Genomic DNA, 24,233 nt, shown 5'->3' on the forward strand with positions numbered 1-24,233 from the left:
AATTAGAATAATTCTACCTGCCTTACTCACCTCCCTCCGCGGGTTGTTGTTTTTGTTTTACTGTACTTCCGTGCGATCAACAAAGAGTTTTGTTCATGAAGATTTCATATTTCCAGTTCTCAAAATCTTTTGCCCTTAGTGACTTCTGATCAACACCACTGTTATTCATTATTTTTGCTAATTAATTATTTGCAATTATTTCTACACCTTGATTTTGAACATGGCAATATTCTGATCAGAAGTCATAAGAAACAGTTCAAGTGGAATGGCTTGTGGAGGAAAAAGCTTTACTGGGAGCATATGAGCAATAAACAGTTTTAGTAGATTTTCGCAGAAGGGGTGGAGTGCGGTTGTGTCTTCTTACGTACAGCGGAGCGTGGAAAGCGTCAAGAGGGAGTTATATTAATGCCCGGACATACCCCGGGTGAAGCGGGTTAGCCTTGATTGCATCTGTTTGGAAACCGGTCGTGAGCCAGGTGCCCCGTTCTGGCCGATGGCGAAGACTGCTCAAAACAAAAGTGACGTAGGTTAATCACGTGTAGTAATAGTTTGATTATGTGTTTTTAAATACAAAAGTGATTGATTTTGATCAAAATGATTTATCTCGTTTGAAAATTAGAACATATTTTATGGAAAATAAATGTTGTGTGTTTCTTAACGATGCATCATGCTGCCTTGTTGACAACATGGATGAGCGCGCAGATTACTGTTCGATTTGAGAGGGCGTCCCTCACTCACCGGTTTTGCCCGGTCACATGTCACGGGCCATAGACTGGTTTACGTTATCGAACTCCCTCAATGGTGCAGTGTCATGAAAGTGTTTGTAAACAATTCATGCAGACGGTGAGAAACGTAAGCTATTATGCCATCAAATTTCTATATAGAACTCATTATATGACACGTAACATATTGTCGTGCCATGTCAGTTGAGCTATATTCAAAAGAGCGTGGCAGACAAACTAGTTCTAGTCCAAGATGTTCAAGAGGTTCATGCTAGCTTGGTCGTGCTAACATTAGCTAGCTAACAACCCCAGACGAGAAACAAGTCGATTATGTGGGGATTTAATTTAATAGCTATCGACATACCCTGGTAAGCTTGTCATACTAGCTACATATTTGTAATCAAACTAAAATAACCTAGCAGTATTGTCAAACCATTAAAACCTATCATATTTCGCCGGATCCTTTCAGTTGACGGTATGGACAGGATTATCAAGCGAGTAACGTTAGACACCCGGTTTGCGCAAACAATGATGTGATGCTAGCTAGAAATTGCCACCCATTCTTTATAGATATTAACCCGACGCTTGGAAGTCAGGGTGGTGTCACCCACATGCAGCTACCAACAGTAATGCTGTCTACTTTTCTTCCTAGGAATGACAACAATATTGCTATGGTACTGGTACTGAAGTCTTAAGTCTTAACTTGTTATCTAGTGTGGTGTTCAAATGTGAAGTTGAGTTTCAAACTTATGTTCCTTTTCATTGATAGGTACAGCAAACTGAAGTTGGAATTATCGCCACATATCTCCATAGAAACCATATAATTCTCCCTGTATGTATAGGATGTTTAAGCTGACATTTTCCTGATTGTAAATTGCCAGGATGACAAGACCGATACTACCCATGCTTATGATAAATATATAGTTCTCCAACATCCTTTTTCTCCATATTTGGAGCCATTTGGCAGCCACCACAATTATCAGACCAACATGCCTTGGCCATTTTCTGAGTCTATAAAGAAGCGGGCATGCAGATACCTTTTGCATCGGTATTTGGGCAATTTCCTACAAGAGAAACTGAGTTTAGATCAGCTTAGCTTAGACCTCTATCAAGGCACTGGATCCCTGGCACAAGTGCCGTTGGACAAGTGGGTAAGTTCAACCGTTGTTGTGTAAACAAGTAATAGCAATGGCATAATTGGATTTGTTTTGACATAAATGCTTTGTGTGTACCTTTGCCTGAGTGCTATTTCTTCCCCTTCAGTCTTTGAATGAGATTTTGGAGTCAGTGGATGCCCCCTTCGAGGTAATAGAGGGCTTCATCCAGACCATCTCCCTGACCGTACCATGGGCGTCCCTGCTGCAGGAGAACTGTGCCCTCGAGGTCAAGGGACTGGAGATGGTGTTCAGACCCAGACCACGCATGGGTAAGAAGACACCTCCATTTGTTTGTTTCTTCAGCATCATTGTACTATGGCTGCCTGCTACAAGTGCGCACACAGCTAACTAGCTAACGATTCCACATCGACTACAAATTGAATAAATCATGTTGACCATGACTGTTTCTTCATGTGTGCCCCTAGCATCAGGTTTGGAACCCATGTACTGGTCCAGCTTCATGACGAGCAGCATGCAGCTTGCCAAAGAGTGTCTGAGCCAGAGACTAACGGATGACTTGGGGGAAAGCTTTCAGCCACTAGAGGGATTGGAGAAGTTTGCAGAGACCATAGAAACAGGTGCAGTACAAAGTTACTGTACAATAAGTTAACACTTGATTGGGCCTTTTTCCCAAGGATCAATAGGGTTGATTATGATTTCTACTTTCATTTCTGTAGTTCTGAGAAGAGTCAAGGTGACTTTTTTGGACACGGTTCTCAGAATAGAACATGTTCCAGAAAACTCCAAAACAGGAATCGGTCTTGAGATGCGAATCAACAAGTAAGTTAGGTTATAACAATTACTTGCACATTCGAGTAGTGTCCAATAACTTTCGCTTAGGTATTCCTGATTTTATTGAGCAGTTTACAGAGCTTTCCACTCTTTACGTGAGCTCTTAAATCCTTATCTGTTTTGTGTTGTTCAGGATTGTTTATTGTGATGAGACGGGCGAGGAGAGCTCCAGTGTGAATGTGCACCAGCCCACCACGTTTGCACATAAGAACCTGCAACTGGAGGGAGTCACCGTCTTCTGGGACGAGTTTTCAGAGGCGGCCAGAGCTGGCTTCAAATCCTCACCCATCCCAGCAGTGGGTCTACATCCAAATAATTGCATGTGTAGTTTTAAGCACAGATAACTGATACTCACTCGCTCTTCCCTTTTCTGCACACCCTTAGGAGACAGAGGCCAAGTTATCCCCCAGCTGGAACCCCAGAATAATCTGTGAGCCACACCCCCAGTTCACGGAGCCTGTTTCCTCTGCAACACCCTTTGAACCCATGCAGATTGGTCACCTTAGTGGCAGAATCGATCTGTCGCTTGTCCTGAAACAGAACCAAACCATGCCTGGAGCAAAGGTTGGGTCAGCATTCTCACATGATTGAAATGGCACAGCAGCTGTGAAACTTGGACACACTGAAATGCTCAGAATGTCTTGGTCTTTGAAAGGGTTTTTTTGTTTTTCAGTTGGATGTTGATGGACAGATCAGTACAATGATTGTGCTGCTATCTCCACGGCAAGTTCACCTACTCCTGGACATGTTTGGAGTTTTTTCAGGCTCAGGTGGGTTTAATGATTGCAATTTAATGATGATATCTTAAAAGGAGCTGCCTCAGAGGTTGTTGAGTGAAACACTATAAGCCTCTGCTTTTGTGTCCGAAGGTGGGCCGGAGTGGGGGAAGGACAAGAGGAACCGTCCAATGCAGCAAGAGGATGAGTATCGGCTCCACATGGAGTTAAACCGCCTGAAGAAGGACTCAATGATGGCCGTGGAAGACCCTGACCTTTTCGAGAGCCAGACCACCAGAACTGTGTCCAGCCGAGGTTCAGATGAATTGTTACCTCCAACCACTGTTTAATAACCTGATGACTTGTATTGAGCTTTTTGGTAGTTATTATAGGTTTATATCTAAATATCATGACCAATTGTTTGATCTAGTTTCTTTCTTGTTGGAGCAGAGGATGTCTTCTTCTCCATGGCTGACATGGACATGTCTCACAGCCTGTCATCCCTCCCCCCACTGGGGGAACCGCCCACTGTGGACCTGGACCTGTCACTCAACAGTAACTACTCCCCCTCTCCAGGAGAGTCTCCCTCTGGCAATGCCACGGTACGTCTCACTAGACTTAGTAAAATAATCTTAGCCTGATCTAATGACATGGTTATTGTAACATAGTGTAATTCTTTGTTCCTTTGTCCTCTAAGAACCTCTGGGACGATTACCTTGATGTGCCTAGACAGAGGGAGAAGCAGACCCAAGAAAGCCCTTTTCTGATGCGGGACTCACCACTACAACACAAGCTGCTGAGACAGACCTGTAAGAACCAGGATACACTGTCACTACCATTTAGAATAAACTGAGCAGAGTGTTTACAAGTCAGTAATTCACTCCTTTTGTACTATGTTTCAGCCCACCCAACCAAAGCCCATGGTGATGAGTCCAGGCCGGAGCTGGTCTTCAGGCTGACACTGGGGAGCCTGGCTGTGTGTGTTCTCCACATTGACCCCTTGCCCCCACCAGATGCTGCCCCCAGCCCCCTGGCCCCCATGGCTGCTGACTTCTTCAGGGTTGTCTGCTCCGACCAGCTCCCCCCAGCAGGGTTCATCCAGTTACGCACAGCGTTTGACGATGCCTGCCCCTATGACCACCTCAGGTGAATTTATTGAAATATTTTGCACTCCCCTGCCATCTTAGTAACCTGACTGACTCAATCCCATGTCATATGTGTCCTCTATATCTCCAGGTTTGTGGCTCAGGGGATGAAGGTGACATATGAGCATTGTCAGGGCTCCAGCCTACACAGCTTCAGCACAGACGTGTCCCTGGGCCAGATGGAACTGCTGGAGTGTCTCTTCCCCTCTGAGGCACAAAGGGGTGTGTCCCTAAGAGGGGTCCAGTACACAGAGGTAAAGGCCCTCCCCACCAACAACATCCACAGTGTCCCAGTAATCAGATTACAACACATGCGCATAACAGATATCATAACAACATAACAGATGTTTAATTCTATTTTTGGATCTAGGCATAGATGGCATGTGCTTGTAGAGATGTTGATGTTCTCTCGGTCTGTCCCACCTCAGCTCCTGACATTTGATACCCCTGTCACCACTGAGGCACCATCTGCCACCTGCCTCCACCTGCTCTACAAACTGTCTGAACGCAGAGGGCCGCAGGTAAAAGCAATCTTAGGGAGATTAAAAGCTGCAGTGAATGCACCGTAATTAGATTCCCAGTTCCACAACCCAACTTGCCATACTCTCAAGTAACTCCAACTTAATTCTGCATCAGTCATGCATTAATGTCAAACTGAGATTTGTGTGCGTCTCAAGTTAGTATTCGGCCCACAATGTACAGTATGTAGCAAATCCTGTACAGTGCCTGATAGAGTAGCCCCTTACATGCTTTCTTCCAGGGTGGACAGGTGCGTCTGAGCACCATGCCCAGGAAGGCTGACTTCCAGGTGGAGCTGGGGGCGGTCCGCTCTGAACTGGACATCAGCATCGTGGACCGCCTCAACTCTCTGCTACAGCCACAGAAACTGGTCACCACAGAGATGATGGCCTCTCACATGTACACATCCTATAATAAACACATCAGCTTGGTGAGGACTGTCTTAATACCATCTTTACACAGTCATAGCAGCGATTTTACCATGTGTTTAAGGAAGCTGCCTATTATTGCAATAATTATGAAAAAGTAAATCACCTCAATTTTTCCATCCACCCCATAGCACAAGGCCTTTACAGAGGTCTTCCTTGATGACAGCCGTACTCCAGCCAACACTCACGTGTCGATAAGAGTCAATGCTCCTGTGTTGAGCCTGGTGGTGCGCTTCCCCATCCCAGACTTGCGTTCGGACCAGGAGAGAGGCCCCTGGTTTAAGAAGTCCCTGCAGAAGGAGGTTCTGTACCTGGAGCTGGAGGACCTGGAGGTGAAGACAGAGTTCACAGGCGGCAGCTCCCCAGAGCAGACAAAGATGGAGCTCACCTTCAGAGAGCTAGTCGGTATGTATGTCACCCAGCTGCTAACGGACAGGTTAGCCTCAAAACCAGAACCACTTTTGATATATATCATTTCTGTATTCATTTTTCATCCATTCGCTCAGGGAAGTTCCAGGAACAGGAGGACCAGCCTGCAGCCAGGTTCCTCAGGGTCTCCCACACCATGGATGGAGACATGACCACCTCTGACAGTGGGAAGTTTGACTGGCCCAGGTACTGTACATCTGTCCATGTAGTTCTGTACTGCTTCATGTCATACCTACACCTTGTCCCTTAGATGTTGTGAAACTCTCCTTACTAACCCTCCCCTGCCCCTCCAGAGTGGTGCTGAAAGTCAACCCCACCGCTGTCCACTCCATCCTGGAGCGTGTGACTGCGGAGGAGGACGAGGGGGCTGAAGGCCACTCCCCTGAGGAGGAAGAGGAGGAGGAGGGGGGCGGTGCCCACTCACTGAAGGATGTCTGTGATTTTGGGAAGCCTGAACCCTCCCCCTTCTCCTCACGCCGGGTCATGTATGAGAATGAGGAGGTAGGAGCACATTTATTATTGAAACGCTCATTTGAACATAATTAGGACTGATTGATCAACATTTAGGTAGGACTGGTAATTAAGGCAACTTGAATGATTGACATTTCTTCCCCTCTCCTTTAGATGGTCATTCCTGGGGATGTGGCTGAAATGACAGAGTTCCAGGAGAAAACCATGAGCAATTCCCGTTTTATCCTAGAGTTGTGCTTGCCAAATGTGCAATTATCATTACCCAACAAAGCCTTTTATGAGAAACTGCATAACAGGTACTGTGCACAAACAACTGGGGAAACTAATCAAATGTATTATATTTTTATTATTATTATAATATTATTATGATAATTTTACAATGTCTATAATCAACTCCCCCTCTCTTGCAGGATAAACAATGACCTGCTGTTATGGGAGCCCAACGCTCCCTCGCCTGTGGAGACAGTAGAGAACATGCCGTATGGAGTAGGGCTGTCTGTAGCCAGCCAGCTGATCAATGCTGCACACTACACCAAGGACAGCTTCAGCCCGTTCCGCTCCACTGGCCCTGAGGGTGAGACTCTCCCTACATAGTTCAACCAACATCTGCTGCATCTCAACCTCATTCATGGTTTTCATACGCAGCTGCAAGTCTGTAGTGCACTCTGTTCTGTGCATTAATATTATTGAGATGTACTAATGTACCAGGTAAAAATGTACTGAAACGTAATGGTTAAAATGTTATTCCTTCATATCAAATGAACTGCAACTTTCCCCACCCATATGGCTGTGGTGTCCTGTGCCTGTAGAGGAGGACAGTGGATCGGAGGAGGAGACCATGCACCACTACTCCCCTGCCTCTGAGCAGTGCTTCAGATCTCGCAGGAAGAAGAAGCCCAAAGCCCAGAGCAAGACCTCCCAGAGCCTGTTCTCTGTAATCCTCACTGTCAACCACGGCCTGGTGGCTCTGCAGACCAGCGCTAAGGTAACCCTGAGTTACAATGGTCTGTCATTTCTCAGTTACATTGCATTTAAACAGCTGGGTATTCTCTGAGACTGTTTGCCTGACTGGTCCCCCAATTTGTATTTTTATTTTCCAGCAGGAGGATAAGACTATATTGAATAACCGACATGGAGAGTTCTGGTTGGAGGTGAAGAATGGGGTCCTGTTCAGTGTGACACAGTACGAAGGCTACAAAGACAGGCACTACATCTGCTTCCACACCAGCAACATCTGTCTCTATCACCAAGGTAAGACTGGAGATGTTAAGCCTGGGCACACATTTGAGGTGGAGCTTCATAGATCCCCTCTGCAAATGAGTCAATATGCCATTGTTCATGGGGATGCCACTGTGTCTGTTACATTGTATGGGTTTATATCTCTACCTAGGTCTGGTGGAAGGAGACACCCCAGTGTCCGACATCAAGCTGCCCTGCAGGACGCGTCCTCATTGGCTGGAGCCGGCCATCTACCCCTCTGAGACTGATAGGGCGTCCCCTTCGGAGGGCATCGGCCTGGAGGACCACAGCATGCTGTCTGTCGCCGTCAAGATCTCCTCCCAGAACACGGAGCGCAATGTCAAGGTAGGTACACCCCATTTACATTTCTACTATTGGTGTGCATTAACTTGTGCCAGTGTTTCAAACACTAGTCTGTTGCTTGAGAAAGAAAAGCCATGTCATTTTTGACAGACGGGGAGATATATGCTCACTGTTAGTATGTGTTTCCTCTGCAGGAGTTTCTGGTTGCAGTGGGAGTGAGAGGGACCACACTCCAGCACCGAGTGGTTCCCCCCAAACTGGGCTGGTATGACCAGGTAAACACCACATGTCCATCCAAGGTGTTTGTGTACGATCTGAGGCCACAAAATTAAGCATCCCTTGGATGAAATTAACCATACTCTTGTCTGATCAGTGTTTCTTTGTTGTGTGTAACAGATTGTGGACTTCCTGAATGTGTCTGATGAGCCTGTGTTGGGTTACATCCCACCTGCCTCAGTCACCACCCTTCATCTGCACCTGTGGAGCTGCTCATTGGACTACAGGTGCTGTTGACTAGACCAGTGTTTACCAACTCCAGTCCTCGAGTACCCCCAAAAGCACACGTTTTTGTTGTTTCCCCAGCTTAAAATACCTCATTCAACTCATTTAGGGCTTGATGATTAGTTGGTAAGTTGAATCAGGTGTGCTTGTCCAGGTCTACAATAAAAATGTGTTATGTTGGGGGTACTGGATGACTGGAGTTGGGGAAATAGTGGACTACACTACAGTGTAGATGGGTTACAAACGTGACTTAACTCGGCTGTGTATCTGGATCAGTGGTTCCCAAACGTTTTAAAGTCCCGTACCCCTTTGAACCTCCAGTTGTGTACAGCTCTAGCACCAGGGTCAGCGCACTCTCAAATGTTATTTTTTGCCATCATTGTAAGCCTGCCACACACGATACGCGATACGGTACATTTATTAAACATAAGAATGAGTGTGAGTTCTTGTCACAGCCCAGCTCGTGGGAAGTGATAAAGAGCTCTTATAGGACCAGGGCACAAATAATAATATAATAATAATCAATAATTTTGCTCTTTATTTAACCATCTTACATATAAAACCTTATTTGTTCATCAAAAATAGTGAATAACTCACCACAGGTTAATGGGAAGGGTGTGTTTGAAAGGATGCACATAACTCTGCAATGTTGGGTTGTATTGGAGAGATCTGTGTCTTAAATAATTTTCCACAGTCTGTACCTGTTTATAGTTTTCATGCTAGTGAGGGCAGAGAATAGGTACGAAATTGCAAAGGGCATCAGTGTCTTAACAGCTTGATTTGCTACGGCAAGAAACTGAGCGCTGCCCAATCCAGAAATCTGGCAGTGGCTTCTGATTAAATAAAATTTTCACAGAACCGCTTGTTGCATTTTCGATGAGGCTCTCTTGTTCAGATATTGGTAAGTGGACTGGAGGCAGGGCATGAAAGGGATAACAAATCCAGTTGTTTGTGTCATCCGTTTCGGGGAAGTACCTGCGTAATGATGCACCCAGCTCACTTAGGTGCTTCGCTATATCACATTTGACATTGTCCATAAGCTTGAGTTCATTTGCACCCAAAAAATCATACACTGATGGAAAGTGTAATTCCTGGATTCAGATCATTCAGATCATCCAGATCGGCCAGTCATGTGAGAAACTCGTCATCATGCAAGCAGTCAGACAAGTGAAAATGATGGTCAGTAAAGAAAACATTAAGCTTGTCTCTCAATTTTAAAAAAATGGGTCAATACTTTGCCCCTTGATAACCAGCGCACTGTTGTAAAAGTGTTACATGGTCGCTGCCCATATCATTGCATGATGCAGAAAATACACGAGAGTTCAGGGGCCTTGCTTTAACCAAGTTAACCATTTTCACTGTAGTGTCCAAAACATCTTTCAAGCTGTCAGGCATTCCCTTGGCAGCAAGAGCCTCTCGGTGGATGCTGCAGTGTACCCAAGTGGTGTCGGGAGCAACTTCTTGCACGCACGTTACCACTCCACTATGTCTCGCTGTCATGGCTTTTGCGCCATCAGTACAGATACAAACACATCTTGACCACCAAATTCCATTTGATGTCACAAATCTGTCCAGTACTTTAAAAATATCCTCTCCTGTTTTTTAAAGTACTGGACAGATTTGTGACATCAGATGGACTTTGGTGGTCACGATGTGTTTGTATCTGTACTGGTTTGCAGAAGAGGATGTCTTCCTTAATTGACCCCATAAATGTAACAGACATATACCAGGAGCTGTACCAGGCACGCCACGTCTGACTCATCCAGCTGTAACGCATAGTGTTCACTGGCTTGGATGCAAAGTAATAATTGTTTCAAAACATCTCCTGCCATGTCACTGATGCGTCATGAAACAGTGTTGTTTGATGAAGACATTGTCTATAGTTTTTTTGGCCTTTTCCCCCAGCATTGTCCCAGCCACATCCGTAGCAGCAGGAAGAATGAAGTCCTCCACAATAGTATGGGGCTTGCCTGTCCTAGCCACTCTGTAGCTCACCATATAAAACGCTTTTAGACCCTTCTTATTAATGGTATCTGTTGCTTTTAAACATGTCTTACTACTTGAATGTTGTCTTTATTATCGCTCAAAAAACTCCTGTGGCTTATTTTTAGAATTGTCATGTTTCGTTTCTAAATGTTTGCGCAAGAGTGAAAGTTTCCTGCGAGAGAGTTAATGTGATTGGATGTTAATTGTTTGACTAGGCTAACTGTATTTGACATTGTTATTTTGCTGAACACAAGATGGTTTAATTTTATTTTTGGCAGTGAAACGAGGCTAGTCAGGTGAGGGGAAAAAAACCTCACCCAACTTTATAGCCCCGTTGGAAAATATAAATGTACTGTTTTAAATGTGAAAAAATATATATTTTTAATAAAAAATAAATAAAAATGGGAATCACATTTTTATTTGGCGTACCCCCGACGGCATTGCGCGTACCCCATTTTGGGAATACCTGATCTGGATGATTGTATTTTAACATGGTGTATATCCTCTCTGCAGACCCCTGTACCTGCCACTCAGGTCTCTGTTGGTCGTGGAAACATTCAGCATCTCCAGCAGTGTCTCCTTAGACCACTCATCCTCCACTCTCAGGTACAGTTGCAGCACTGGACAATGACAGGAATTCAGAAGTTGGACGTTTATGTGTTTCAGTATGTATTTTGTGCTGGTTCTAGGATCATTTTGGATGAAGCAGCGTTGTTCCTCTCTGACAAGAGCAATGCCGTCTCTGTAAATCTAATGCGAGGTGAGACAAACTCTGGTAAAATGTGTTATTCAAAGATGCTTTAACATATTCTCTATTTAAACAGATTTGTTTGGACCAGTAACCCATGTCCTTTATCTCCCAGACTATGTGCAGGTGGTAGACATGGGAACATTAGAGCTGAGGATCACTGCTGTCAAACCTGGAGTGGACGGAGAATTGGTAAGAGCTGACAACCTCTGTTGATCTATGAGAAAAGTCTTTCCAACAGCAAGATGGCACTGTTGATCCAGTCTTCTCACTGTCTTTTGACAGACTGAGCCCAGATTTGAGCTGCGCTGCTCCAGTGACGTCATCCACATCAGAACGTGTTCAGACTCCTGTGCTGCTCTGATGAACCTCATCCAGTATGTGGCCAGCTATGGAGACCTAGTGCCCCCTCCTGGGCCAGAGGCCAAAAGCACCAGTTCCAAGCATAGAGCCAAGGTCAGCATTTATACCCCTCAGATACATGTATGATTTATCATAGCCATTACGCTATATCAAACTGTTGCCTTGAGAGTGAAGAGCAGTGACCGGGCAGTGGAGAATTTGTTGTATCTGTAAATTGTGAGGCTTATTTATGACTCAACATAGCCATTACAGCATATCAAACTATTGCCTAGAGAGAGTAGACCAGTGTGGACTGTGTAGAATTTATACTGGTGTAAATATTGTCGTGAAGCAATGGACTACTGTCTGCTGACTTAAAATGGTGTTCATGTCCTTGTTTGTTTGGTCAGTCGGAGGCTTCAAGCCGGCCCCCTTCCCAGGCCCCTCCGCTCCCCGACGCTGAGCAGCAGATGCTGCAGGACCTGATGAGTGAGGCCATGGAAGAGACAGACAACCAGCACAGCCTGGCTTTGCAACACAACGGTGAGACTACATACAACTAAAACGACTTGACATTTACTACATGCATAGTAGTTGTCTGAGTGATTTTACGTTGTCCTTACTCTCCCCCACAGGCATTCATGAGGAGCAGAATCATGACCTCGACCAGCCTCGCTCTGACCTCTTCCTTTTCCCGGACGAGAGCGGAAATCTGCCACAGGAGCTGAGTCCCACTTACCCTACGCTCCACTCACCCCTCATCACCCCTGCCCCTATCCTGGTCCCAGAGACCGACGACTTCTGTATTCTAGAGACCCCGGGCTCCAGAGCAGACGTAAGAGCATGCATCTCATACACTTACTTACTCAACATGTTGAATAACTTGTACATTTTTAGTGTCACTCCATTGCATTGGTGTGATTGGTGTGTTTGTCTCAGGATCGGGACGAGGAGCCCGTGGTGAACAAGTTAATCCCAGACTCCATTGAGATCAAAGACGACCACTTTGGCCTGCCCCTGGACAGCAGCGACTCCAGCAGGGGAGCCCTGAACTTCCCTGTCCCAGAGCTGCGCTACCTCATAAAGGAGATCTCTGTCATCTGGCACCTGTACGGTGGGAAGGACTTTGGGACCTCCACATTCACCTCCTCTCCAGCTAGAAGTTGGGGGTGAGTGTGTGTGCTTTGGACTGTTCAACTGTTTTTTATTACAACAACAATACTGGGAGATGTGAACTGAGATTGTGTGAAATGTCAGGATGGCTTGAGAAAAAAATGGATGTAATGGTCAAAAGGTGCAACAGATGATCAAGTGTCCTCTGTTAATGTTTGGGTTATGTTGAAGGTGTACCCCACACAGCTCCCCCTCCCAGACCCCAGTCAGACAGGGCAGGGGTGGAGGACGGGCCGGGGGAGGGCGGGGCAGGAACCCTGACGTCCTGATGGAGATCCAGCTCAGCAAGGTAAGAGAACATGACACAACCCCCCTCTCCTGTAACTATACAACATGTTGCCTATGAGTCTGAAGCTAAAGTTTAGGACCTCTTGCTCTTTTCTCAGGTGCGGTTCCAACATGAGGTATACCCCCAGGCCCCGGTGGCCTCTGGGTCGGCGGCGGACCAGCCTGTGTCCCGGCAGGTGCTCATCGTCCAGGACCTGGAGATCAGAGACAGACTGGCCACCTCCCAGATGAACAAGTTCCTGTACCTCTACTCCAGCAAGGAGATGCCCCGCACGGCCCACTCCAACATGGTGAGGGACACTGGGCATCTAGAGTAATGTCCATGTGACTGTGGTCACATCAAAGACATGGTAGTGGATGAGGCTGAATGCGTTTTTGTTTTCTTGCAGCTGACAGTTCGGGCTCTGCACATGTGTCCAGAGACGGGTCAAGCACCCCAGGAGTGCTGTCTGAGAGTCTCACTCATGCCCCTTCGCCTCAACATCGATCAGGTGAGCCAGAGAAAAACATGCTGGTTTTATCTAGTTAATCATACATCCTTCTGAGGTTTGCAAAATATTTCAAAACATGGAAATTGGTAGGCTTTCACATGCTCTCATTTAACACGTTTCAGTTTTAATATTGATCCCTTTGAAATGACACAGGGTTTTTATTTTCATGTAGGATGCATTGTTTTTCTTGAAAGACTTCTTTGCTAGCCTTGCTGCTGAAGTTGAGATGTTCTCTCCACCTGATCAAGAAGGTAAAATATCCTTGGCTAGAGGCTACTATTATATGAAATATGTAGCCTATTGAATAGCATTTTCATCACAGCTTTAATTTCATGATTTGTCGCTGAGCAAAATGTTGACCCTCAATGATGCATTTGTTGGTCTGCAGCACTGTGTGTTTCAATGAAGAAGCCGTCTGCCCCAGAGGTCTCGTGCAGCTTCACTAAGAATGGAGGTGGGAGCCAGGACCCTGCCCCCATCATCTCTGTGCCTGCACAGAGCCGCTCCAGCCTCAGTCTCAACGGCCTCACCCTGCCCAGTAACAGCGACTCTGGGGAATCTGAGGTTGCCACTGCATCATCCTTCACTGACCAGCCCATCTTCTTCAGGTAGATGTCCTTACTATGTGTAGAGGTGGACAGGTACACTATACAGTCGTATGAAAAAGTTTGGGCACCCCTCTGAGGCTGCATAATAATTTACTCTGTCGTCACAGAAAATGATCACAGTGGCATGCCATTTATTTTCTAATAAAAGCTGAGTACTGGGGTATTGTCCAGACAAAGATTTTTAGTGTAGCAATATTAAGTTGTATGAAATTAAATCAGATGTGAAAAATAGGCTATGTTAAAATGTGGGCACCCTTGTCATTCTGTTGATTTGAATACCTGTAACTACTTAGCACTGATTAATTGGAACACACAATTGGTTTGGTGAGCTCATTAAGCCTCGAACTTCATAGACAAGTGCATCCAATCATGAGAAAAGGTATTTAAGGTGGCCAATTGCAAGTTGTTCTCTTTGACTCTCCTCTGAAGAGTGGCAACATGGGGGCCTCAAAACAACTCTCAAATGACCTGAAAACAAAGATTGTTCAACATTATGGTTAGAGGAAGGCTACAAAAAGCTATTTAAGCTGTCAGTGTTCACTGTGAGGAACATAGTGAGGAAATGGAAGACCACAGGCACAGTTCTTGTTAAGGCCAGAAGTGGCAGGCCAAGTAAAATATCGGAGAGGCAAAGGCGAAGGATGGTGAGAACGATCAAAAACAGCCCACAGACCACCTCCAAAGACCTACAACATCATCTTGCTGCAGATGGTGTCACTGTGCATCGTTCAACAATTCAGCGCACTTTGCACAAGGAGAAGCTGTATGGGAGAGTGATGCGGAAGAAGCCTTTTCTGCACACACGCCACAAACAGTCGCTTGAGGTATGCAAACGCACATTTGGACAAGCCAGCTTCATTTTGGAATAAGGTGCTGTGGACTGATGAAACAAAGATTGAGTTATTTGATCATAACAAGGGACGTTATGCATGGTGGCAAAAGAACACAGCGTTCCAGGAAAAACACTTGCTACCCACAGTAAAATGTGGTGGGGGTTCCATCATGCTGTGTGGCCAGTGCCAGTACTGGGAATCTTGTTAAAGTTGAGGGTCGCATGGATTCCACTCAATATCAGCAGATTCTTGGGAATAATGTTGAAGAATCAGTCACAAAGTTGAAGTTATGCCAGGGCTGGATATTTCAACAAGACAACGACCCAAAACACTGCTCAAAATCTACCCGGGCATTTACGCAGAGGATCAAGTACAATGTTCTGGAATGGCCATCCCAGTCCCCAGACCTGAATATCATTGAGAATCTGTGGGATGATTTGAAGCGGGCTGTTCATGCTCGGCAACCATCAAACCTAACTGAATTGGAGATGTTTTGTAAGGAGGAATGGTCCAAAATACCTTCACCCAGAATCCAGACACTCATTAGAGGCTATGGGAAGCGTCTAGAGGCTGTTATTTTAGCAAAAGGAGGCTCTACTAAATATTGATGTGATTTTTCTATTGGGGTGCCCAAATTTATGCACCCGTCTAATTTTGTTTTGATGCATATTGCACATTTTCTGTTAATCCAATAAACCTAATTTCACTACTGAAATATTACTGAAATATTATTTGATAGATCAAAATGAAATTGCTGATCCAAACGCCCAATTATTTATAAATGGAAATCATGGAAATTGTCAGGGGTGCCCAACTTTTTCATACGACTGTATATACAAAAGTATGTGGACAGCCCTTCAAATTAGTGGATTCAGCTATTTCAGCCACATCCGTTGCTGACGGGTGTATAAAATCGAGCACCCAGCCATGCAATTGCCATAGACAAACATTGGCAGTAGTCTGGCCTTACTGAAGAACTGTGACTTTCAATGTGGCACTGTAATAGGATGCCACCTTTCCAACAAGTTAGTTCATCAAATTTCTGCCCTGCTAGAGCTGCCCCAGTCAACTGTAAATTCTGTTATTGTGAAGTGGAAACATCTAGGAGCAACACCGGCTCAGCGGCGAAGGCCACACATGCTCCCTGAACGGGACCGCAGAGTGCTGTAGCGCGAATAAATCGTCTGTCTTTGGTTGCAACACTCACTACCGAGTTCCAAACTGCCTCTGGAAGCAACATCAGCACAAGACCTGTACGTCGGGAGCTTCATGAAATGGGTTTCCATGGATGAGCAGCAGCCACGCACAAGTCTAAGATCACCATGTGCAATGCCAAGCGTCGGCTGGAGTGGTGTAAAGCTCGCCGCCATTGGACTTGTGGGAAATCTTAATGCTACAGCATACAATAACATTCTAGATGATTCTGTGCTTCCAACTTTGTGGCAACTGTTTGGGGAAAGCCCTTTCCTGTTTCAGCATGGCAAGGTCCATAAAGAAATTAATAGAAGCAAGTCCCTGCAGCAATGTTCCAACATCTAGTGGAAAGCCTTCCCAAAAGAGTGGAGGCTTTTATAGCAGCAAAGGGGAGACCAATTCCATATTAATGCCCATGATTTTGGAATGAGATGAGCAGGTGTCCACATTGTGTTTATTGATGTTGTTAGCAAATGATTAAATATTTGTTTTAATTTGTTTGGTTTCCCTCAGAGAGTTTCGGTTTACTTCTGAAGTTCCCATTCGTCTGGATTACCATGGGAAACATGTTTCAATGGAGCAGGTATGTTGTTTTAACAATCTCTTAAAAACACTGCATACACATTCAGTTTTGTGTTTAGTGATTCCAGTGTTGACAGGCTTGACAAACTGGTGTTGTCCAGTTTACATATTGTGCAATATTTTGGTTCACAAGCTCTGATAGATAAGCACATTCCTTATAAGTATAACATTTCTTACCCTCACAGTAGCACATTTTGCTCATGTTTCCTACGCTGTTCCTCTGTTACAGGGAACGTTTGCTGGTATTGTGATTGGGTTGACACAGCTGAATTGCTCCGAGTTGAAACTAAGACGGTTATGCTACAGACAAGGGTAGGTTTAATCAGTACAGTCCCCTCATATTAGTATGATTTGTTATCATTGGACCTACCAACACTTAATTGGGTCATTCTTTATGTTAAATGATGACACACAAGCTATCTATGTATAGTATGAATAATACAGTATGCAGTAACTGTGAGGACATTATTGGTTTTCTTCCAGACTGTTGGGAGTGGATAAGCTCTTTTCCTATGCAATAAATGAGTGGCTGAACGACATCAAGAAGAACCAGCTGCCAGGACTGTTGGGTGGAGTGGGACCTATCCACTCGCTGGTACAGTTGGGTAAGTAGGACATGTGTATGTTGATAAACTGGTTTTGAGGCACTAATGCCTTCACCTATTAATCAGACAGTATGTTGAATGTGGTTTAATTTGCAAGGGCTTCCTTGAATGATTAACTGGATCTTTGTAAGAAGATTCTGTCTCAGCCTCTCAGCACCACACAAGATACAGTGACAAAGATCATGCTTTTGGCCAATTTAGCCAAACAGGAAATTAGTCTGTAAGCTTTTGGATCAACATAAAAAATACTATTGTTATGCTTACACACAACAAAAATATAAACGCAACATGTAAAGTGTCTATCCCATGTTTCATGAGCTGAAATAAAAGATCCCAGGAACTTTCCGTATGCACAAAAAACGTATTTCTCTCAAATGTTGTGTACAAATTTGTTTATATCCCTGTTAGTGAGCATTTCTCCTTTGCCAAGATAATCCATCCACCTGATAGGTGTGGCATAGAAGGAGAAACTGATTAAACAGCATGATCATTACACAAGTGCACCTTGTGCGGGGGACAATAAAGGGCCACTCTTAAATGTGCAGTTTTGTTGCACAACACAATGCCACAGATGTCTCAAGTTGAGGGAGCATGCAATTGGCATGCTGACTACAGGAATGTCCACCAGAGCTGTTGCCAGAGAATTGAATGTTCATTTCTCTACCATAAACCGCCTCTAACGTCGTTTTAGAAAATTTGACAGTGCGTCCAACTGGCCTCACAACCGCAGACAATGTGTGAACAGAGTACCCCATTGAGGTGGTGGGGTTATAGTATGGGCAGGAATTTACTACGGACAACAAACACAGTTGCATTTTATCAATGGCAATTTGAATGCACAGAGATCCCATAACTAGATCCTAAGGCCCATTGTCATGCCATTCATCCACCACCATCACCTCATGTTTCAGCAGGATAATGCACTGTCCCATGTCTCAAGGATCTGTACACAATTCCAGAGACCACAATAAACAGCCTGATCAACTCTATGCGAAGGAGATGTCGCGCTGCATGATGCAAGATACTAACTGGTTCCACTCCCCTACTTTTTATAGGTATCTGTGATCAAGGGATGCCTATCTGCATTCCCAATCATGTGAAATCCATAGATTAACCCTAATTAATTTATTTCAATTGACTGATTTTCCTTATATGAACTTTAATACTTGAAGTGTAAAATCTTTTACATTTGCGTTTGTATTTTTGTTCAGTATGTATGTTAGAGTACTTTTTTTAATGTATTAATAAACTAAATTAAAGTCAGAAATCCAGATTTTTTTTTGTTGTATTGACCAAATAAAATGTTCCGCCTGTTCAGTTCAGGGATTTAGGGATCTGGTGTGGCTCCCAATAGAGCAGTACCGGAAGGATGGTCGGGTTGTACGGGGATTGCAGCGGGGTACTGCTTCCTTTGGCACTTCCACAGCTATGGCTGCTCTGGAGCTTACCAACCGCATGGTGCGGACTATCCAGGTATAAACACACCTTGGTCCAGATAGAATATGTAGGTTGTGACTGTCCTGCATCTCAACTTCTGTGTTAGCAGTTTGTCAGGCTCCATAATGGAATGCAAAATTATTTGTGCTCTTCAGGCAGCAGCAGAGACTGCCTATGACATGGTATCTCCAGGATCCGATGAGAGGGAAATTAAGAGAATAAAACGGTTCTCTCATTACCGATTTGCTCATCAGCCAGTTGACCTAAGAGAAGGAGTAGCCAACGCTTACAGTGTTGTAAAAGAGGTAAATTGCAAGATGCTAGCAATTTGCATCTCATCTGCTTTTAGTGCTGCTTAAAGTGTAACACACTACAAGATTGAGTACAGAATGAAGTTACTTATCAGGACTGTTATAAATCATGTTCAATGTGTGTATCCCAACAGGGAATCACGGACACTGCTCTGACCATCTATGACACGGCCACACGGGAGCATGAGCAGCGTGGGATGACCGGGGCAGTGGGTGGGGTCCTTAGACAGCTCCCCCCAGCTGTGGTCAAGCCTCTCATCATGGCCACCGAGGCCACCTCCAACGTACTGGGGGGCATGAGGAACCAGATCCACCCAGACGCACGCCAGGAGGAATCCCAGAAATGGCGGCAAGGGGAGGAGTGATTGTCGACTGCTGTCCAATGACTGAAGAGATGATTGTGCAGAATCAGAGGGCGGTGTATTTTGTTTGAGAACACACTCCGTCTCAGCTGTTCAAAGGCCTTTTGAGTCTTACAAGCTGGAAGGATCTGGCTCTGTAGATTTACTTTTTGATGCAAAAATTTGAATCACATTTTATTTGTCACATGCTTCGTAGACAACCGGCGTAGTAGACTAACAGTGAAATGCTTACTTCCGGGTACTTTTCCAACAAGTTAAAGATCAGATAAAAAATAAAATAGAAATAGTGATGCGAGGAATAAATACACAGTAAATAACGAGTAAAAATAACATGCAGTGCCTTCAGAAAGTATTCAGAATCCTCTACTTTTTCCACATTTTTTAAGTTCCAGCCTTATTCTAAAATTGATTAAATTGTTTTTTTCCCCTTCTCAATCTACACACAATACCCCATAATGACAAAGCAGAAACAGGTTTTTAGAAATTTTGGCTAATTTATTAAATGTATAAAAACGGAAATATCACATTTACATAAGTATTCAGACCCTTTACTCAGTACCTTGTTGAAGCACCTTTGACAGTGATTACAGTACTGAGTCTTGAGTATGACGCTACAAGCTTGGCACACCTGTATTTGGGGAGTTCCTCCCATTCTTCTCTGCAGATCCTCTCAAGCTCTGTCAGGTTGGATCGCATCGCTGCACAGCTATTTTCAGGTCTCCAGAGAAGTTCGATCGGGTTCAAGTCTGGGCTCTGGCTGGGCCACTCAAGGACATTTAAAGACTTGTCCAGAAGCCGCTCCTACGTTGTCTTGGCTGTGTCTGAGGTCCTGAGTGCTGTGGAGCAGGTTTTTGTAAGGATCTCTCTGTACTTTGCTCCGTTCATCTTTCCTTCGATCCTGCCTAGTCTCCCAGTCTCTGCCGCTGAAAAACATCCCCACAGCATGATGCTGCCACCCCCATGCTTCACCGTAGGGATGGTGCCAGGTTTCCTCCAGACGTGCCGCTTGGCATTCAATCTTGGTTTCATCAGACCAGAGAATCTTGTTTCTTACGGTCTGAGAGTCCTTTAGGTGCCTTTTGGCAAACTCCAAGCGGGCTGTCATGTGCCTTTTACTGAAGAGGGACTTCCATCTGGCCACTCTACCATAAAGGAAACAGGATGCACCTGAGCTCAACTTTGAGTCTCATAGCAAAGGGTCTGAATACTTATGTAAATAAGATATTTCTGTTTTACATTTTTCTAAATCTGCTCAAATCTCTAGCAACCTGTTTTCGCTTTGTCATTATGGGGTATTGTGTGTAGATTGCTGAAGGAAAAAAAATATTTAATCCATTTTAGAACAAGGCTGTAATGTAATAAAATGTGGAAAAAGTACAGGGGTCTGAATACTTTCCAAAGGCACTGTATAGGGAGTAGAAAATAACATGGCTATATACAGGATGGAGTATATAGCCAAAATGTAGTGGTGCTGAAAAGTCAGCTCTGGTGTAAATAAAACACAATTCATCTCGTAGACTTGTTGCAGTTTGAACTAGTGTGAATCGGCTTGTGTTAACTTCCTAGCACATTTTCCCCTGCAGTGCCTTCATGGTAATATACTGTTGTAATACCATATGTTAGATAGAGGGACTCGTAGGAGCAGTTAATGTAGAGTCATAGAGGTCACTGTCATATGTCCCTCCCTACTGTGGATCATAATTAATTACCTATAGCTTTGAGGATAGGACTGGATAGTTTTGAATGTTGAGAATCTTTCCATAACGGTAACAGTGAGGAAAAGTAATATACCATGTCCTTAAAAGGGACAGAGATGAGGAGTGGTGTCTGGAAGCTCAGCATTTCATTTAATATTTTTTTGTAACAATCGTGATAACAGCAAGTCTGTAGTTTGTCATATTCAAAATGATCTTATCCTACTTGGTGTCAAATAACACTATATCTCGACCAGAGATGATGTAAGCTATTGAAGTGTATGTCCCCTAACATTTTATAAGGTTTAGCATATGTGGGTATGTATGTGTGAGCTTTATAGCATTCTATGTAACATTTCTTGCAGAGAGCATCCGAAAAGACTCTCAGCATTGTGGAATGTGTTGCGGTAAAATGTATAGATCATCTGCACTTTTAATTACAAGTGATGTGAAGGTCACTTGTTACCAGTACAATGGGGGTGTTAGACTTTTTCCTGATTTTATGGCTGTTGTCTTCTAAGTACATTTATAAGAGAATTGCAGGCTGCAGTCGTATGGTATAATTGCCTGTGTAGCAAGTTCTTTAATGTGTGAAGTAGACTGCTTCTCAATTTTACATTTTTCAAATGTCAGTGTGAAACTTTATTTCACTATACATTTACCTAAGTTGGCTTGTGCTGTCTGGTCTTAAATATCGTTCCCATGTTTGAAATATTGGACTAGTTTTTTTTGGCCTATGTGCTTATTTTGGAGATAGCTCATGTGATAATGCAGCCTTTACATTTGCTCTACACCCCTGAGTTGTTTTGGACAGTAGTTCATTACAAAAATGTTTAACTGTAATGGGAATTGTAATGCATGTGATAATAGAGAATATTGTTTATTGTACATAGGTGTACAGTTGATCTTCACAATTTGTATTTAAAGCATGAAATATTCTTAAAAGTGAAATAAACTAATGTCCACTGAAAGATATTGCCTTTTGAGAAGGAAACCAAAGATTGTGGCCAAACGTTATCTCCTTTATAATAATGTTCATCAGTGGAGCATAAAAAATAGGAGACAAGTGCAGAGCCATTTGGTAAATTTGTTGTACTACTCACATACCGTACTTGTGCAGATATTGATACAACGTAACCTTACAATAGTACATTGTCATGCCCAATACTATCACAGCTTATTAAATAGACACATTTGAAATTTGTGACATACGTCTACTGATTTACATTGTTTCTCACCTAACCACCTGCTAATAGTCGGAATTTGGCATCTCCATTATAATGCAAGTCAAAAGTGTAAGTCTGGTTTGGAATGGCGTTTTATTTCACAATGGAAGCACAAAGAGTAAGCTAAAATAGTTACGGTATATTCCTGAATTAGTCAGTCAGCGGAGAGTTAAAGTGACAGTACTTGACCGTAGTTTTATGGACACAATCAATACTTTTTTCCCTTACAGTGCTATATTTGTACCATATAGTGTCGAGGGGCCCCACGCAAACCTTTTCATTCAAACTCATCTGTTTTGAATGCTATAGACTCTCGTGAGTAGATCATTTTGTATGGTGTAATATGTATGTCCAAAATGACAAAAACGATTGGATTTAAGTTGATGGGCTGCTCTATGTAAGGGCCGTCAAAAGGGCAGGGGCAGCCACCCCCCCCCCCCCCCCCCCCCGAGTGTAACCTCTGTGGATTTGGAAACTAGAAGTGCTCCTGAGGAGAATGGACCCCTTTTTACTGTGACACAACATACAAATAATTTTGTATGGTGCAATATGTGTATGTCCAATATCAAGAACTCTTTAAGGGGTGCAAATTGAGCAGCAACATTCCTTGGGGTGTAAACTCTGTGGATTTGGAAAATAGAAGTGCTCCTGAGGAGAATGGACCAAACGTTTATTGCGACACAACGTACAGATCATTTTGTAAGGGGAAATATGTATATGTCCAATTTGAAAAAAATATTGGATTTATACTGAACAAAAATATAAACACAACATGTGAAGATCCCAGACATTTTCAATATGCACAAAAATCTTATTTCTCAAATTTTGTGAACAAATTTGTTTACGTTTCTGTTAATGAGCATTTCTCCTTTGACAAGATAAGGGGTTGGCATGTGGGAGTGGAGTTGCAGGGTGGGGGATAGAATGACAGTCAAAGATAAAAGTATAAAAAATAAAACATAACATAAAAGTACATTTGAATGACACTGAGGGGCGTGTTTTTACATCTCATACCAGTTTGCCTGAGGCTGATGCCTTGCAGGTGTTTGTACATGTACATATACAGACACAATCAAATGCACATGCACACAGGTAAATAGTGCCATACATACACTCAAACATATTCAGTTGGCCTTGCTGTTATGATTTTTTGTTGATTTTTGTTGTTTGAAATTTGTGACATAAGTCTACTGATTTACGTTGTTTCTCACCTAATCACCTGCTAATAGTCGGAATTTGGCATCTCCATTATAAGGCAAGCCAAGAGTGATATCTTTGTGTTTTTGCATAGTTTTCTGTTTTCCTTATTTTTTGTGTGTTTTTTTTCCCCCTTTTGTTCAGTTGTTGGTGCATTGGGGGGAGATGAATGGATTTTTTTTTTCTGGGGGTGGGGGGTCGGATGGTTGAGGGGCAGCTCTTGGTGAACTGTGGGTGGGAGCTTGGGCCTGTGGCTGATTGGATCGCTGGTTCCGGTCCCCGTTTTTGATCTTGTGGGAGATCTGTCGACGTGCCCTTGAGCAGGGCGTTGACCCTGGTTGCTTATGTGTGTCGCTCTGGATGGAGTCTGTTAGATGACTGTGGCTGAGGTCTTAATGATGAAATGCCTATGTATTGTTATGTTGTAAATGTGAACTTGCATTTCAGATTACTCTGACGTTCCCAATGATTTATGAAAACTTGCTTGATGGGTCGATGTCCTCATTGTGGTTTTACAAACGTGTTTAATACGTTTTATATGCACACTTTATTAGAATAGTTATGAAATGAACATTGTTAGATTTGGTAACGCTTACTTATTTTCCCTCGACTCCAACACCATTCGATGCATTGAACGGATGTGGGTGTCTACGTTAGGGTGCTAATTTAAAACTCACAAAAGTCTTGAGGTCGATACATAAGGCGTTTAAAGAGCAGTGTGCGGGTTTCTTCTT

The 24,233-nt window shown here is 43.8% G+C and overlaps 1 protein-coding gene across 4 annotated transcripts; it reads left to right on the forward strand.

Annotated features, from left to right (window-relative positions):
* Positions 1 to 335: 335 nt before the first annotated feature.
* Positions 336 to 22,055, forward strand: atg2b (autophagy related 2B). Of its 4 annotated transcripts, none has more exons than XM_021584862.3 (43): positions 336 to 523; positions 1,492 to 1,873; positions 1,986 to 2,148; positions 2,305 to 2,457; positions 2,557 to 2,659; positions 2,805 to 2,967; positions 3,056 to 3,235; positions 3,345 to 3,441; positions 3,541 to 3,702; positions 3,838 to 3,989; positions 4,085 to 4,196; positions 4,290 to 4,533; positions 4,624 to 4,786; positions 4,961 to 5,053; positions 5,293 to 5,481; positions 5,611 to 5,884; positions 5,986 to 6,094; positions 6,202 to 6,409; positions 6,533 to 6,675; positions 6,790 to 6,953; positions 7,189 to 7,364; positions 7,480 to 7,630; positions 7,770 to 7,963; positions 8,116 to 8,196; positions 8,318 to 8,424; positions 10,922 to 11,014; positions 11,098 to 11,168; positions 11,272 to 11,348; positions 11,442 to 11,612; positions 11,909 to 12,041; positions 12,134 to 12,333; positions 12,438 to 12,667; positions 12,843 to 12,960; positions 13,058 to 13,249; positions 13,349 to 13,450; positions 13,623 to 13,701; positions 13,839 to 14,058; positions 16,599 to 16,668; positions 16,897 to 16,979; positions 17,151 to 17,272; positions 18,591 to 18,745; positions 18,865 to 19,014; positions 19,155 to 22,055. In XM_021584862.3, exons 2-43 carry the CDS (start codon positions 1,712 to 1,714, stop codon positions 19,383 to 19,385), a joined length of 6,240 nt encoding a protein of 2,079 aa, XP_021440537.3. In that variant the 5' UTR covers positions 336 to 523; positions 1,492 to 1,711; the 3' UTR covers positions 19,386 to 22,055. The 4 variants fall into 4 exon arrangements, with proteins under 4 accessions (XP_021440537.3, XP_021440534.3, XP_021440535.3 ...); XM_021584859.3 differs by lacking the exon at positions 336 to 523 and adding an exon at positions 754 to 852; XM_021584860.3 differs by lacking the exon at positions 336 to 523 and adding an exon at positions 754 to 843.
* Positions 22,056 to 24,233: the final 2,178 nt, after the last annotated feature.

The sequence above is a fragment of the Oncorhynchus mykiss genome, chromosome 25, assembly GCF_057628025.1.
Source record: "Oncorhynchus mykiss isolate SJ-2025 chromosome 25, ASM5762802v1, whole genome shotgun sequence".
NCBI lineage: Eukaryota > Metazoa > Chordata > Actinopteri > Salmoniformes > Salmonidae > Oncorhynchus > Oncorhynchus mykiss.